Source organism: Oncorhynchus mykiss, chromosome 26 (genome assembly GCF_013265735.2).
Source record: "Oncorhynchus mykiss isolate Arlee chromosome 26, USDA_OmykA_1.1, whole genome shotgun sequence".
Lineage (NCBI taxonomy): Eukaryota > Metazoa > Chordata > Actinopteri > Salmoniformes > Salmonidae > Oncorhynchus > Oncorhynchus mykiss.
The window spans coordinates 34,432,773-34,445,688 of NC_048590.1; the positions used below are offsets into that span (position 1 = coordinate 34,432,773).

The 12,916-nt window shown below is 43.9% G+C and overlaps 1 protein-coding gene across 6 annotated transcripts in view; it reads right to left on the reverse strand.

Moving 5' to 3' along the window:
- The window catches only part of LOC110506688 (DENN domain containing 2B), a 73,900-nt gene that overhangs the window by 14,572 nt on the left and 46,412 nt on the right, over nt 1-12,916 (reverse strand). For all 6 annotated transcript variants that reach the window (XM_021586486.2, XM_036963339.1, XM_036963340.1 and 3 more), the window contains 10 exons: nt 12,619-12,737; nt 11,903-12,121; nt 11,381-11,477; nt 11,157-11,201; nt 9,994-10,178; nt 7,734-7,843; nt 7,239-7,308; nt 5,800-5,877; nt 3,973-4,113; nt 3,663-3,811 (listed from right to left, as the gene is read on the reverse strand). In XM_021586486.2, the coding sequence (XP_021442161.2) occupies nt 3,663-3,811; nt 3,973-4,113; nt 5,800-5,877; nt 7,239-7,308; nt 7,734-7,843; nt 9,994-10,178; nt 11,157-11,201; nt 11,381-11,477; nt 11,903-12,121; nt 12,619-12,737 (1,213 nt within the window). The remainder of the gene's footprint in view (nt 1-3,662; nt 3,812-3,972; nt 4,114-5,799; nt 5,878-7,238; nt 7,309-7,733; nt 7,844-9,993; nt 10,179-11,156; nt 11,202-11,380; nt 11,478-11,902; nt 12,122-12,618; nt 12,738-12,916) is intronic.

Here is a 12,916-nt window from a genome sequence, read left to right on the forward strand (position 1 = left end):
ATAGAAACATTGACTTATTAAAGCACTTCAGTAATCGGAAACGACCTTCATGTTATCATTCTGATACATACAAAGACGCTTGCTTTTGGCAAACGTCCCGTTGTGACCTCTTAAACAAGTCATACACAGCTTACAGTACAAATAACGAGTTAATGCAACAGTCCATGTAACCCCATAGGCTCGGCCCTAATTTACTCGCCGCATGGAAAATGGCCCAAGGCAATGCCGAGCCTTAGGCATTGTCTTATTAATAAATAATTAGCATACATGTTTAGATATTCACTTCTCATGACCATTTCTTGATCTTAGTCGGCTAAGATTGAATCTCAGAGCTGACAATGTAAACATCTGTTGTTCTGCCCCTGAACAAGGCAGTTAACCCACTGTTCCTAGGCCATCATTGTAAATAAGAATTTGTTCTTAACTGACTTGCCTAGTTAAATAAAGATGAAATAAAGATGAAATAAAATAAAAACACATAATACTTGATTGCACATGATTTGACCATAATATCAAATGGAATCAGATAAACATTTAAAAACCCTAAGGTCTATGTCTAATTAGCTAAATGAAATGAGCATAATACTAACAATAAAAAACAAACAAAAGTTTAATCTAGATATCACTGTTTTTTTTGCATTGGATGCGTCTCAATCCAACACATCCGTCTATGTTGCACTTCAGCATCTGCAATGAAAGGTGACAGAGCTAGAGCGGGGGGTTTCAGGCCATGAAACATCCTTAAAATGAGACATCTGGTCTTCTCACAAAATCGTCTGAACGGTTTGGGCTACAAACCCCTCCGTGAAAAGATGAGACTTTCACGAATATGATGGTGTTCTCCGGTTTTCTCTATGACCCCCACAAGCATCTTGGGACTCGTCTGAAGTTGGTATAGCCGATCTGCCAACTTCTGTCTGTAGCGTCCGAACAGTTAGTGCTGCACACTAATACGACCCCTCTGTGAAAAGTTGAGACTTGCCCCCCGGTTGGGACAGGGCTTAGACTCTTATCGGTTAATAGGCTAATTACATAGTCTTGTGTAAATTTAAGCAATTAGGCCAGAGGAGGTGTGGTATATGGCCAATATACCAAGGCTAAGAGCTGTTCCTCTGCACGATGCAATGCAGAGTGCCTGGATACAGCCCTTAGCCGTGGTATATTGGCCATATACCACAAACCTCTGAGGTGTCCTATTGCTATTATAAACTGTTTACCTACGGAATTAGACCAGTAAATAGTTTTTTTTTTGTCATACCCATAGTATACAGTCTGATAAACCCCAGCGTTCAGCCAATCAGAATTCAGGGCTCGAACCACCTGGTTTAAAAAAGAATACTTATATATCAAATATTACAACAGTACAACCCAGTGGAGACACATTCCCTAACATGGCCTGTTTGGTGTTTTCCCTCCCTCAGATCCTTCTCCGATTAGATATACATTACACCCAGACATACATCATGTTGTAATGGAAGGGATTTCTGGGATTGGATTGTGTTCTTGGTCTCCCGCGGGACCAGACCCTTTTACCAGGGATGTCAGTGGAGGGTCTCTCCCTTCTCCCCAACACGGCCCAATGACGCCCAGAGTGGCTCCTTGAATCCTGTTTTCAATGGGAACTGAGACACAGGGGGTCTGGGCCGTGTTCTGGGGCACTCTGGCAGCTAGAGCTCCATCTGTTGTGGTTCTGGGTGTGAGCCCTGGAGACTAAGTCCAGTTAGACACACACAGAAAGGACTGGTTGGTTTGTGATGCTAATCCACAATGAAAACCTATTGTTTTGCCTTTATTCAGAACCTGAATAAGACCTGAATGGTGAAGTATGTAATTGTGTTTATACAAAGCAGGTTTTATGAAGTAATAGTATATGGTTTTCAATGAAGTTCTAACATTGAGCAGGGCTGTAGTCTGTAGTATTGTAGTCTGTGGTACTGTAGTCTGTTAAGACTCATGGTGCTGATTTTCAGTGTTGTTCACTAAAAATACCTCAGACACAGACTATTCGATACAGCTCTCAAGTCTTTGCTGCTGTTCACAAGATTCCTTAGAAATGGGTGACTGATTAACAATCTTTGGGTGATGTGCAAACTGACATGTACCCGGGAGTCGTTGTCTCAAACGGCAGAGTGACGACAGAAACAGCTTTCTCTGAGTCCCCCTGGGAAGAGAGAGGGCTGTCGTAAACAGGCCAGGCAGGGACCAGGGAGGGAACATGGCGCCATCAGTCACACAGTGACAGTGAAGCCATAGATCAGAGGGGAGAGTCGCTGCACACAGGAAGTACATTCCTTCCCCTCACAGTCACTGCCCCCACTGATGTTTGTTTAAACTGTCCTCTGATGTGTAGAGATTACCGTTCAACACAAACCTGCCCCCCTCTAACAGAGCCCCTCAGCCCAGAGTGCTGTCCTATAGCCAGGGGCAGATTGCTGTGCCTGCCTGGTAGGACTCTGGCTCCTTGGAGACCCCTAGCTCCATGTTATCGGCCCCACCCCACCCTGCCTGCCGTGGTTGGACAGTGGCCTCCGGCAGAGAGATGACCCATTTCTGGAACCACATCAGTTGTGAGTCCATACAGGGAGAGTTTCATTACTCCATAGTGGTAGGTGCGGTCTGAGATGGCTACACCGATTCATTTAACAGCTCTAGCCCTGTCCCCGCATGCTAAACCAGTTAAGCACCAACTGACAAACCAACAGTAGAAGGCTGCTATTTGCTGTGCAGATTGGGTGAATGGTAAGCAGCTCGACTGAGGAATTAAATCTGCCATCAACAGTTAGGGTGAGCCAGAGTGCACTGGCAGAGTAGCAGGGCAATCCCCACTATTGGAACTGTTATACAAGTAAATTCTCTCTTCGAAGTTAGTCCTTCTTTAAAGTTCAGGATATGTCATCTCTGTGAGAGGAAATGCACCAAGACATGTGAAACAGTGTTATGATAGTCAGTCTGTACTGTATAGCCACATGTCCAGAAAGATACAGATAGAGGATCCCTGAGCTCAGCAATGTGGGTCTGAGAAAAACAGTCAGGCCTCTGTGTGAACGTAAACAGAAAAGGGAAAATGTACAAGAGCTTGAGATAAAATCCCTCTCATGTAAGGCAGATGTTATTGTAATGGGGTAGGTGGATTCACTGCAGAAAAAGACTGTGAACTTCAGTGATAACTGAGAAGGGATATTATTGCTAACATACACCGTAATCCTAGACAGCAATTGATCTCACTCCTAGCCACCATGTGTGACAAGGATGAAGTATTCTAGGAACTATTTTTACTATTTATAGCCTAATGTTGGAGGGTTAAGATCTTTGTCAGGTGATAACCTTACACTACAATATGAGCAGGCGTTGAGAGCTCTACGTATCAGATTCCTCTCTATTCCTCTGTAAATACTGTAGTTTCAATCATTATCTAACAATGACAACAGCCCTTAGCGTTTCAGAACTACCTTATCAAAACACTGCCACTAAAGGTATTATTGAGCATTTCACTTGGCACAAGTAACCATCATCTAACAACTACAAGTTTCAACAACCCCCACCTGCCTCTAACAGGGCATGACCATTAGTCAGGGACAGCTTCCCATGAGTAGGTGATTCAGTTCTCTCCATCTTTACTTATTACTAGAAGGGTTACCAACTATAAGAGTCTTGCTGCTCACCTGAGTTTATCAGCCACAAAGATGACTCTGCGCTCCAGCAGCAGGGAGGCGAAGACCTGCACCACCTGACGCACGCTCAGGCAGCTGAAGAGACTGTCAAAGTCTACATGCTCCAGTCTGGAGTCCATGGGCCGCCTCAGCTCAATGACCTGGGGAGAAGAACACCACCTGGGGTCACAACTTTGGTCACAACCAGTCATACATTCACAGAAGTCACAGGTCATGCTCAATTAAGCATACATCGCATTATCTTCATGCATCATCCTTCTTTGATGGAACCTTAGCAACCAAGGGCTGATGTGTCTCCAACCTCATTCCCTGCTCCAGGCAGGAAGGTCTTGACTTTGATGGTCTTCCCTGGCGCTGGGAAGGGTGACTCCATCAGACTCCTCATGAAGGGGTAGACCAGGGCTGCAGAGATCCCCCTCCGCCTCTCCACCTCATCCAGGATCTACACACAGCACAGGACAGGAGGTTGAGAGTTAGACCACACAGCACAGGACAGGGGATTGAGAGTTAGACCACACAGCACAGGACAGGGGGTTGAGAGTTAGACCACACAGCACAGGACAGGGGGTTGAGAGTTAGACCACACAGCACAGGACAGGGGGTTGAGAGTTAGACCACAAAGCACAGGACAGGGGGTTGAGAGTTAGACTACACAGCACAGGACAGGGGGTTGAGAGTTAGACCACACAGCACAGGACAGGGGGTTGAGAGTTAGACCACACAGCACATGACAGGGGGTTGAGAGTTAGACCACAAAGCACAGGACAGGGGGTTGAGAGTTAGACTACACAGCACAGGACAGGGGGTTGAGAGTTAGACCACACAGCACAGGACAGGGGGTTGAGAGTTAGACCACACAGCACAGGACAGGGGGTTGAGAGTTAGACTACACAGCACAGGACAGGGGGTTGAGAGTTAGACCACACAGCACAGGACAGGGGGTTGAGAGTTAGACTACACAGCACAGGACAGGGGGTTGAGAGTTAGACCCCACTGCAGACACAACACTCAATATTTCAAACAGAAAGTCCCAAATTCCCTATATAGTGCCTTATGGACCGTGGTCAGACGTAGTGCACTAAATAGGGAATAATGTTTCACCCGGGATGTAGATTGAGATTCTAGTAATAGACCAAGACCAAGTACATTCAGTCAGTATGGCCAGTGTTGATGGAATGGAAATGGTAGTGTGTTGCTGTCTGAAGGAAAGCTCCTGCTATTGTCTGGAACCAGGCTACCTTTGCCCCTTTTGACAAATACAGTATGTATTTATTTTGTGGCTGTCTGATATATATGGAAAATAGCAAAGGAAAATCCCACCCAATATGCCCATGTGTCTGTCTGTGTCAGACCTGTCTACTCCTGTCTGGAAAGTTTGTTGGAGAGAGACACACTCACATTCAGGGTCATATGATATCCCCTCCACTCCCCACACACCCTCTGTTCCCGGTGAAATCAAACACTCCCATCTTTCTCGCCTTAACTAGAAAAGCATTTCATACTCCTTGGAAAACATTTCCTCTCTCACCTACACAGGTCTCAAGCCCTCAAAATGGTGCCTTCTGAAACCTACACCCGCCACCTGTATGAGGGATGTTCAACCCTCACTGTTGAGGTGCCTGTGCTGTCACAAGACAGAAGCAATCTATTGTATTTATGCATCCTTTTGGCCTTAAATGAATATGAAATTAAACTCACTGACAGTTTTTTGGCACAATTTAGTACTCACGACACAGTAATAAAAAGTTATTTTAATTCATTAGATATGTCTACTACCTCTTAATTGTTTCCCTTAACACAGGCCTTATTCACTTCAAATACACTGTTCATAGAGGATTCATGAGGAGGCAGATAAGGCATGGAGTACTTAAACACAATGAGCACTCTGTTTCATGTTAGCTAAACTCAGGAACAAGTGAAGGAAACAATTTAACTGGGAAATCAGAGAGAGAAAAAAGCTGAAAATAAGGTGTATGCTGGACAGGATGCCTTAGAGTGGAAATGCTGGCACAGCCTCAACTAGTACTCCTGGGAACACTGGCCTCGGCTCAGAGACAGGTAACCGCGACGACGGCTACACTAGGGTGTGTGTGTGTGTGTGTGTGTTTGTGTGTAAGCATGAACTCACCTTGGAGAACAGGTGGAAACAGCCCAGTCGGCTGATGACGCAGTACACCTCAGGAAGGCGAGGCCCTTTCCCACTCGGCTGGAACAAGGGCACAAATTAAGAGTCTCGTCAGTCCCTGGGGAAGAGAGGCTTATAAGGTAACACAGACAGTAATGTGGCAATAGATACTAAAATAAGATGCTTGGTTAGGTTTATAATGCAACATCAATGAGAATATACTGAAACACTACTATACACACAAACATTATAAAGCCAACAGCTTAATTTGACCAAAGCTATGTGATGTACTTGCTTTTATTTAGATAAAGTACCAGGTTAGTTCACAATCGGCTGTGGTTGAAGAAATATTTATAAATCTGGTCTTTCAGCTGCTGGAGGTGGACGTCTTTAATCTGGAGAGACTGAGGCTTCTCGTTGTAAACTAAACACAGGTGCTGCAGTCTCTACACAGTTAATGATCACCTCTACCCTCCACACTAAACAATCACAGACCAGTCTACTCTGGAGCCAACCAGGCCTCCTGGATCTATCCATCTAAAACACACACACATACGCATGTGCACACGTGCACACATGCACACACACACACAAATTAACACGTGCATACATATAAAGAAATCCCGAAATCCACTTGTCCATATTAGGTATGCAATTTTCTCCTCTGCTTTCTCCAAATGGATGATTAAATCAAGCATGTGGTACTTGGTTAAAGTCCTTAGGAATGTGTTGTTCATGCCAACTCGACCAGGGAAAGAAGGAGCTGGGTTACCGGAGAGGGGAAAACTCACCTCTCTCACAGCATCAGGAGTCGTCTGATCTACAGCTACTTAATGTCAGCAACTACTGAGCTCAATACAGTAAAGTAACAGTCAGAACTGAGTTTAAGAATGGCCCCCATCTCGTTCTACGTGACATACAAATACAGTTGGCTACTAAAACACACTGACAAACCCTACAAAACATACACACTTTGTGAATGTACACATTATTGGGCATAACAGTGACATTAAAAACAAATCACAGCAAGCACAAAATCCCACACAGCCATACTTTCTGAACCTAAGCCAAATATGGGCTCATCATAAAACATCAAATGACTAGAAACCCTTACTGGCGGGTTGTGCTCTACAATGACAAACCTAGACATTTCATGGTTTGTTTTTCGTCATTCTTCCCCTGAGAAACTCTCATGAAACAGAAGTCCAGTTTTACTAGGATTCATCCCGATCGTTTTGAAAGGCAAAAACAACCAAGCTTTGTTACATACGGACATTAAAATTCACTTTATTTACTTTCTCTCCTATTCACACCCAGCGTGGTGACGCAATAACACCTCAATGGTCCCACAGGAAAGAAAAAAACCTTGTCAAAACAAACAGGGCTGGCTCAGCAGGGTGTGAACAGAACAGAGACCAGTGAATTAATGGTGGCTTGCTTACCAGCAGACGCCTGCAGTACCCAAACCTCCTGCTGCCATCCTCTCCAGTCAACATGAACGAGAAGGTCTCACTGTACCGAAACACACACACACACACACACACACATACAGAGAGATTGAACAGTGATCAAAGGAAACGTAGTGTTGGATCTCATTCACACTTTAGGGTTGGTGAAGTAGCACAGTCTCTGTGGCAGAGAGAGAAGACCCACGTTGTCAGGAGAAGGAGTGAGAGTAAGAGTCTAACAGGATTTCATGAAGATAATGGCATTACATCTTTGTGTTTTCTTCCTAATTTTACTTGTTGATATTTACACATCTAATCATATTATCGATTTGTTATTTTTTTAACCTTAATCTATATATGGAAGACTTGTGCATCACAACTGATTAATACCCATCTGGTTCAGGCAAGGAATGGGAATAATAGGCCACCAGTGTGGTGGTGAGCTTTCCTCCGTGATGCAGTGGGGTTATACAGGAATCTGTACTGTACCTGCTGTATTCAGACACTGGGGTCCAGTCCTTGGCATCTGGAAAGCAGAACTGGGGGATGGCTTTGAGTCTCTGCTCTGCCTCCCTCATCAGCTTGGTGGGCCTCTCTAGCTGTGAGACGAGACGAGAAAGGAACAGGAAATGTCTCAGTCAGAAACAGACCCAGATGCTTACAGTCTACTAACTCTGTCCTCTTTACAGGGTCCCCAAAAACGTCCCCTGCAGTAAGAATAAATGACCAGCCTAAGCATTCTCCCACACAGGGTTAGCACCTCCTCCCCTTATCACCCCCAACCCCCCTCTCCCCCCCGACGTCATTGGGTCAGGCTTTTCTCTGGCAGAGAACCAACATACTGATATCTCCCAGGGGATTCTATCACTGAACCAAATCTTAAATAACTTAAAAAGAGATCTTTGAGTAAGTAAACACTTAACTACCATAGAAACCATTTCCTGGTTACACCACTTACTGTCAATAAACTCTGAAAACTCCCTCAACCCGTATGTTATGGCCATGGCCCTACTCTTCAGAAATATCTGCATCTATACTGCCTTCAGAAAATATTCACACCCCTTGACTTTTTCCCCATTTTGTTGTGTTACAGCCTGAATTTAAAATGGATTACATTTAGATTTTGTGTCACTGGCCTACACACAATACCCATAACGTCAAAGTGGAATTATATTTTCAGAAATGTTTACAAATACATTTAAAATTAAAAGCTGAAATGTCTTGAGTCAATAAATATTCAACCCATTCATTATGGCAAGCCTAAACAAGTTCATGAGTAAACATGTGCTTAACAACTCACATAAAGTTGCATGGACAAAAATAGTGTTTAACATTATTTTTGAATGACTTCCTCATCTCTGTACCCACACACATACAATTATCTGTAAGGTCCTTCAGTCGAACAGGGAATTTCAAACACAGATTCAGCCACAAAACCAGGGATGTTTTCCAATGCCTCGTAAAGAAGGGTACCAATTGGTAGATTGGTAAAAAAAAAATAAACAGACATTAAACATCCCTTTGTGCATGGTGAAGTTATTAATTACGCTTTTGTTGGTGTATCAATACACCCAGTCACTACAGTCCTTCCTAACTCAGTTGCCGGAGAGGAAGGAAATGACTCAGGGATTTCTGCATGAGGCCAATGGTGACTTTAAAACAGTTACAGAGTTTAATGGCTGTGATAGGAGAATCAACAACATTGTAGTTACTCCTAAATACTAACCTAAATGACAAAATGAAAATAAGGAAGCCTTTACAGAATAAAATTATTACAAACAGGATGCATGTTTTGGAATAAAGCACAAAAGAAAAACTGCAAAAAATGTGACGAAGAAAGTAACTTCATGTCCTGAATACAAAGTGTTATGTTTGAGGCAAATCCAACACAACACATCACTGAGTACCACTCTTCATATTTTCAAGAATGGTGGTTGCATCATGTTATGGGTATAGTTATCATCGGCAAGGACTACACAGGGTTTTTTAAATAAAAATAAATTAAATAGAACTAAGCACAGGTAAAATCCTAGAGGAAAACCTGGTTCAGTCTGCTTTCCAACAGATACTGGGAGACGAATACCTTTCAGCAGGACAATAACCTAAAACACAAGACCAAATATACACTGGAGTTGCTAACCAAGACAACACGGAATGTTCCTGAGTGGCTTAGTTACAGTTTTGACTTAAATTGTATTGAAAATCTATGGCAAGACATGAAAATGGCTAGAAATTATCAATAACCAATTTGACAGAGCTTGAAGAATAATATGCAAATATTGCACAATCCAGGTGTGCAACGCTCTTAGTAGACTTACCCAGAAAGACTGTAATCGCTGCCAAAGGCATTTAAAAGAAATAATTATGAATTCAGGCTGTAACAGAACAAAATGTGGAATAAGTCAAGAGGTTCGAATACTTTCTGAAGGAACTGTATGTGCTGAACTGTATGTGCACTGACGTTTTTGACTGCCGAAATCAATATTTTTCTGTGTGAAAATAAGCCATTTTCAATTCTATTTCAACATGCAAACAACATTGGTAAGGGTCTCCAACCTCCATATATCACAGCTCTCAGCATACATACTTCTGTAGGTCCAGTGAGTAATGTCTCAGAAGAAACAGTTATCTACCAGGATCCCTTCCTGTTTAAATCCTTTCTCTCACTTAATTAAGGGACTTGACACTGCTCTCTGACCCATGACCAAGGGGCCCGAGGGGCCAGAATACAGTTTGGTTGGTCCCTTACCTTGGGGAACTGGTAGCTGACTTCGGGAGAGAAGGAGTTCTTGGTGGGCTTTTTCTTGAGGGACACCACCACAAAGTACTCAAACAGCTCCCTCTCCTGCCACTCAATCAGCTGCAGCTCCAGTGTGCGGTAGCTAGGGGCCCTCCTCAGCATTGACTGCAGCTTCAGCAGCCTCTGGGTGTGGGCTGGGGAGAGAAGAGAGAGGGATATGGACAGTTCAACCTTCAGTACAGGGTTGTATTGACAAAATGCATATCCCAAACACTGTGTACTACACACAACTGACAGCACTCACAGCTAATAATGCACTACAAACCATGCAGTCTGACAAAGAGTCCAACTTTCACTTCCCAGCTAACAAGAAACATTCCCATAACTAATGAAACGTTACCATTGGATTCCCCTTAGGTTGAGAGAGAACATAACAAGAGAATGTTCTCCAAACATTATTGGAACATATTTAGTCAAGCATGATGTTTCCAAAACCATGTTACGATGTAAAAAGAAACAGAACATTCAAGGAACTTCCCCCTGAAAAGTTGCCAGGCGGTTCCTGGGATGATCGACAACAAAAATATCACAAAATGCTTTGAAAACCAAACAAATGGGAGGTTAAATGATTGTTATCTCTAACCTACCAAAAACATTCTGGGAACCAAAACTTAACCGGATTTAAAACGTTAGCTGTGTTTCAACACACTGATTAAACCTCTATACTCACACATGTTTATCCTCACACAGTCCAACACATAACAACCTAAACACAGATTAGAGAAAAGTACAAACCTTATAGTTCACCATAACTGTCATCACAGATGGCTTGTGTTTAAAACAGAGTATGAACAGAATCAACAACGAGTTTGAACACAGTGCATTTAGTATTTATTCGAAAGAATGACAGTTGTATAGTCTATAGCACATCCATTTCATCTTTATTTTGCCTTTCAGTTACATTTCTGTGGTCCCTTTGGTCACAAGTCACTTGATCGATGTCTTGTTCCAAACACTGACTTGTCAAAACTAACAGAGACATGTGCGCTTGTTGTATCTGCTGTGAGTGAGACAAATCCTCTGTCTGTGCAGAAACAGACAGCTATAGACCTATAGAAGTGCACCATTGTTCTCCAGGGACTGAGCTTCAACTGCATTCTGTGACCTCTCACCTTTGAACCTGTCATCAGAATCGCTCTCACTCTCGCTGTTGTCATCTGTAAACAGATCGGAGAGAGAAAAAAAGGTTTGTTTAGGGTCAGGGGTCATCTCTACAACTGTATGTTTATGCCATAGAGATGAGATGACTGGGACACTATGTGGGTGGGGGAGCCAAATATTTACTCCCTGATCCAGACAGTGGATGGAGAGAAGGAAGGGAGGAGCCCATATGTACCTCTCAGAGATGCCGTCTCAATATTAGACAAGGACAGCTTCTTCAGCCTCTTCTTCCCTCTCTTGGTAGAGTAAATGGAGTTGATTCTCTGGACCATCTGTAAACAGTGAGAGGAAAGGGGAAGCTCAGTGTGTGTACAACCTACAGTAGAGGACTATCTGCTCTCTTGTGGTGAAGCTTTTCAAAGTTGGCTCCATTTAGTGCGTGGGAGGAGGACAAGATAGACATAAAATCCTTCTCAGTGCTCTCTCTCTCTACATGTCCAGAACTATTCCTGGGATATGGCTTGTGTTTAAAACAGAGTATGAACAGAATCAGCAAAGCGTTTCCGTCACAGTGCATTTAGGAATTATTCAAAAGAATGACATTTGTATAGTCTATAGTAAATCCATCTTCATTTTGCCTTCCAGGTAGGTGCATGGCCCCGTAGATACATGGCTTGCAAGAATAGAATAGTCCTTGAGGAGATCATCATGGAGAGAACAGGTTCATTCCTACAGCCTGGAGTGTTTTATATTGTACCTTGGGGATCCTCCGGTGCCTACGGGAGGCCAGGGTGTCGCTGGCGCTGCTCAGGCTGTCATCCAGCAGGCAGCAGGAGGAGGGAGAGACCCCCAGCTGGGGCGGCAGCAGCAGCATGTCATCATGGCTGTGTCGCTTGGACAGGCGGGACGCCCGGTGACTCTTCTTGTCTGTAGGACCAGAGAGGCACAGGGACTGGCTACTGGGCTTAGAGGGCAGCTGTGGAGGGGGAGAGAGAGGACAATATTGAGGCTGTGTCCCAGATGGCAACCTATTCCCTTTATAGTGCACAATTTCTGACCAGGCCCCATAGGATGAAGCAATGGATCCTGGTTTGGTCTGGGATTGACTGAAGTTTTTGTCATGACAATAAGTAACCGTACCCAATAATACAAGTTATTTTCCTCACCGCACAGTGACCTCATTCCCAGCTGAACACAAGGAAATTCTAAATCATCTTTCCTACGACGAGACAGTGCCCATCCATATTGAAGCAGCAGAGCCAAACCTACATTTCCAGGCAGACTGACAGTATTTTACTGGAACTCCACCAGGTTTCAACACATCAAACGGCTTCTGTAGCGCAAATAATGAGACATCTAGCTGTGAAATAAGATTATTGGAGGATCCTGTCCAGGTTTCAGAGCTCTAACTACAGTCTGAGGGAGAATTCTACCGTTGGAAAATACCTCAGTTCTGCTAGCTAGCTGGGTTACCTGAGGAGGTGAGTTGAGTTTCTGGGAGGTCCAGGTCCGGTTGCTTTCCGGTACCAAGCGGTTCTTCCGACCCAAACTCCTCCTCTTCGGGTCCACGTCCTCGTACGGGTTCTCCTTCTCTGTGTGACGACATTTAGAAAACAGATTAAGGTCTAAGATAACAGCAGCAGCTGTTCAGAAGGATATGTTAAGGTTCAGGGAGAAGGAAGGTATTTGACTAGACAAGACAAAGCCAGAGGGGCTTCAGGCCAGAGTCTGTGTGAGATGATGGGGGGCAGGAGAGGGAGTTGGGGGGCAG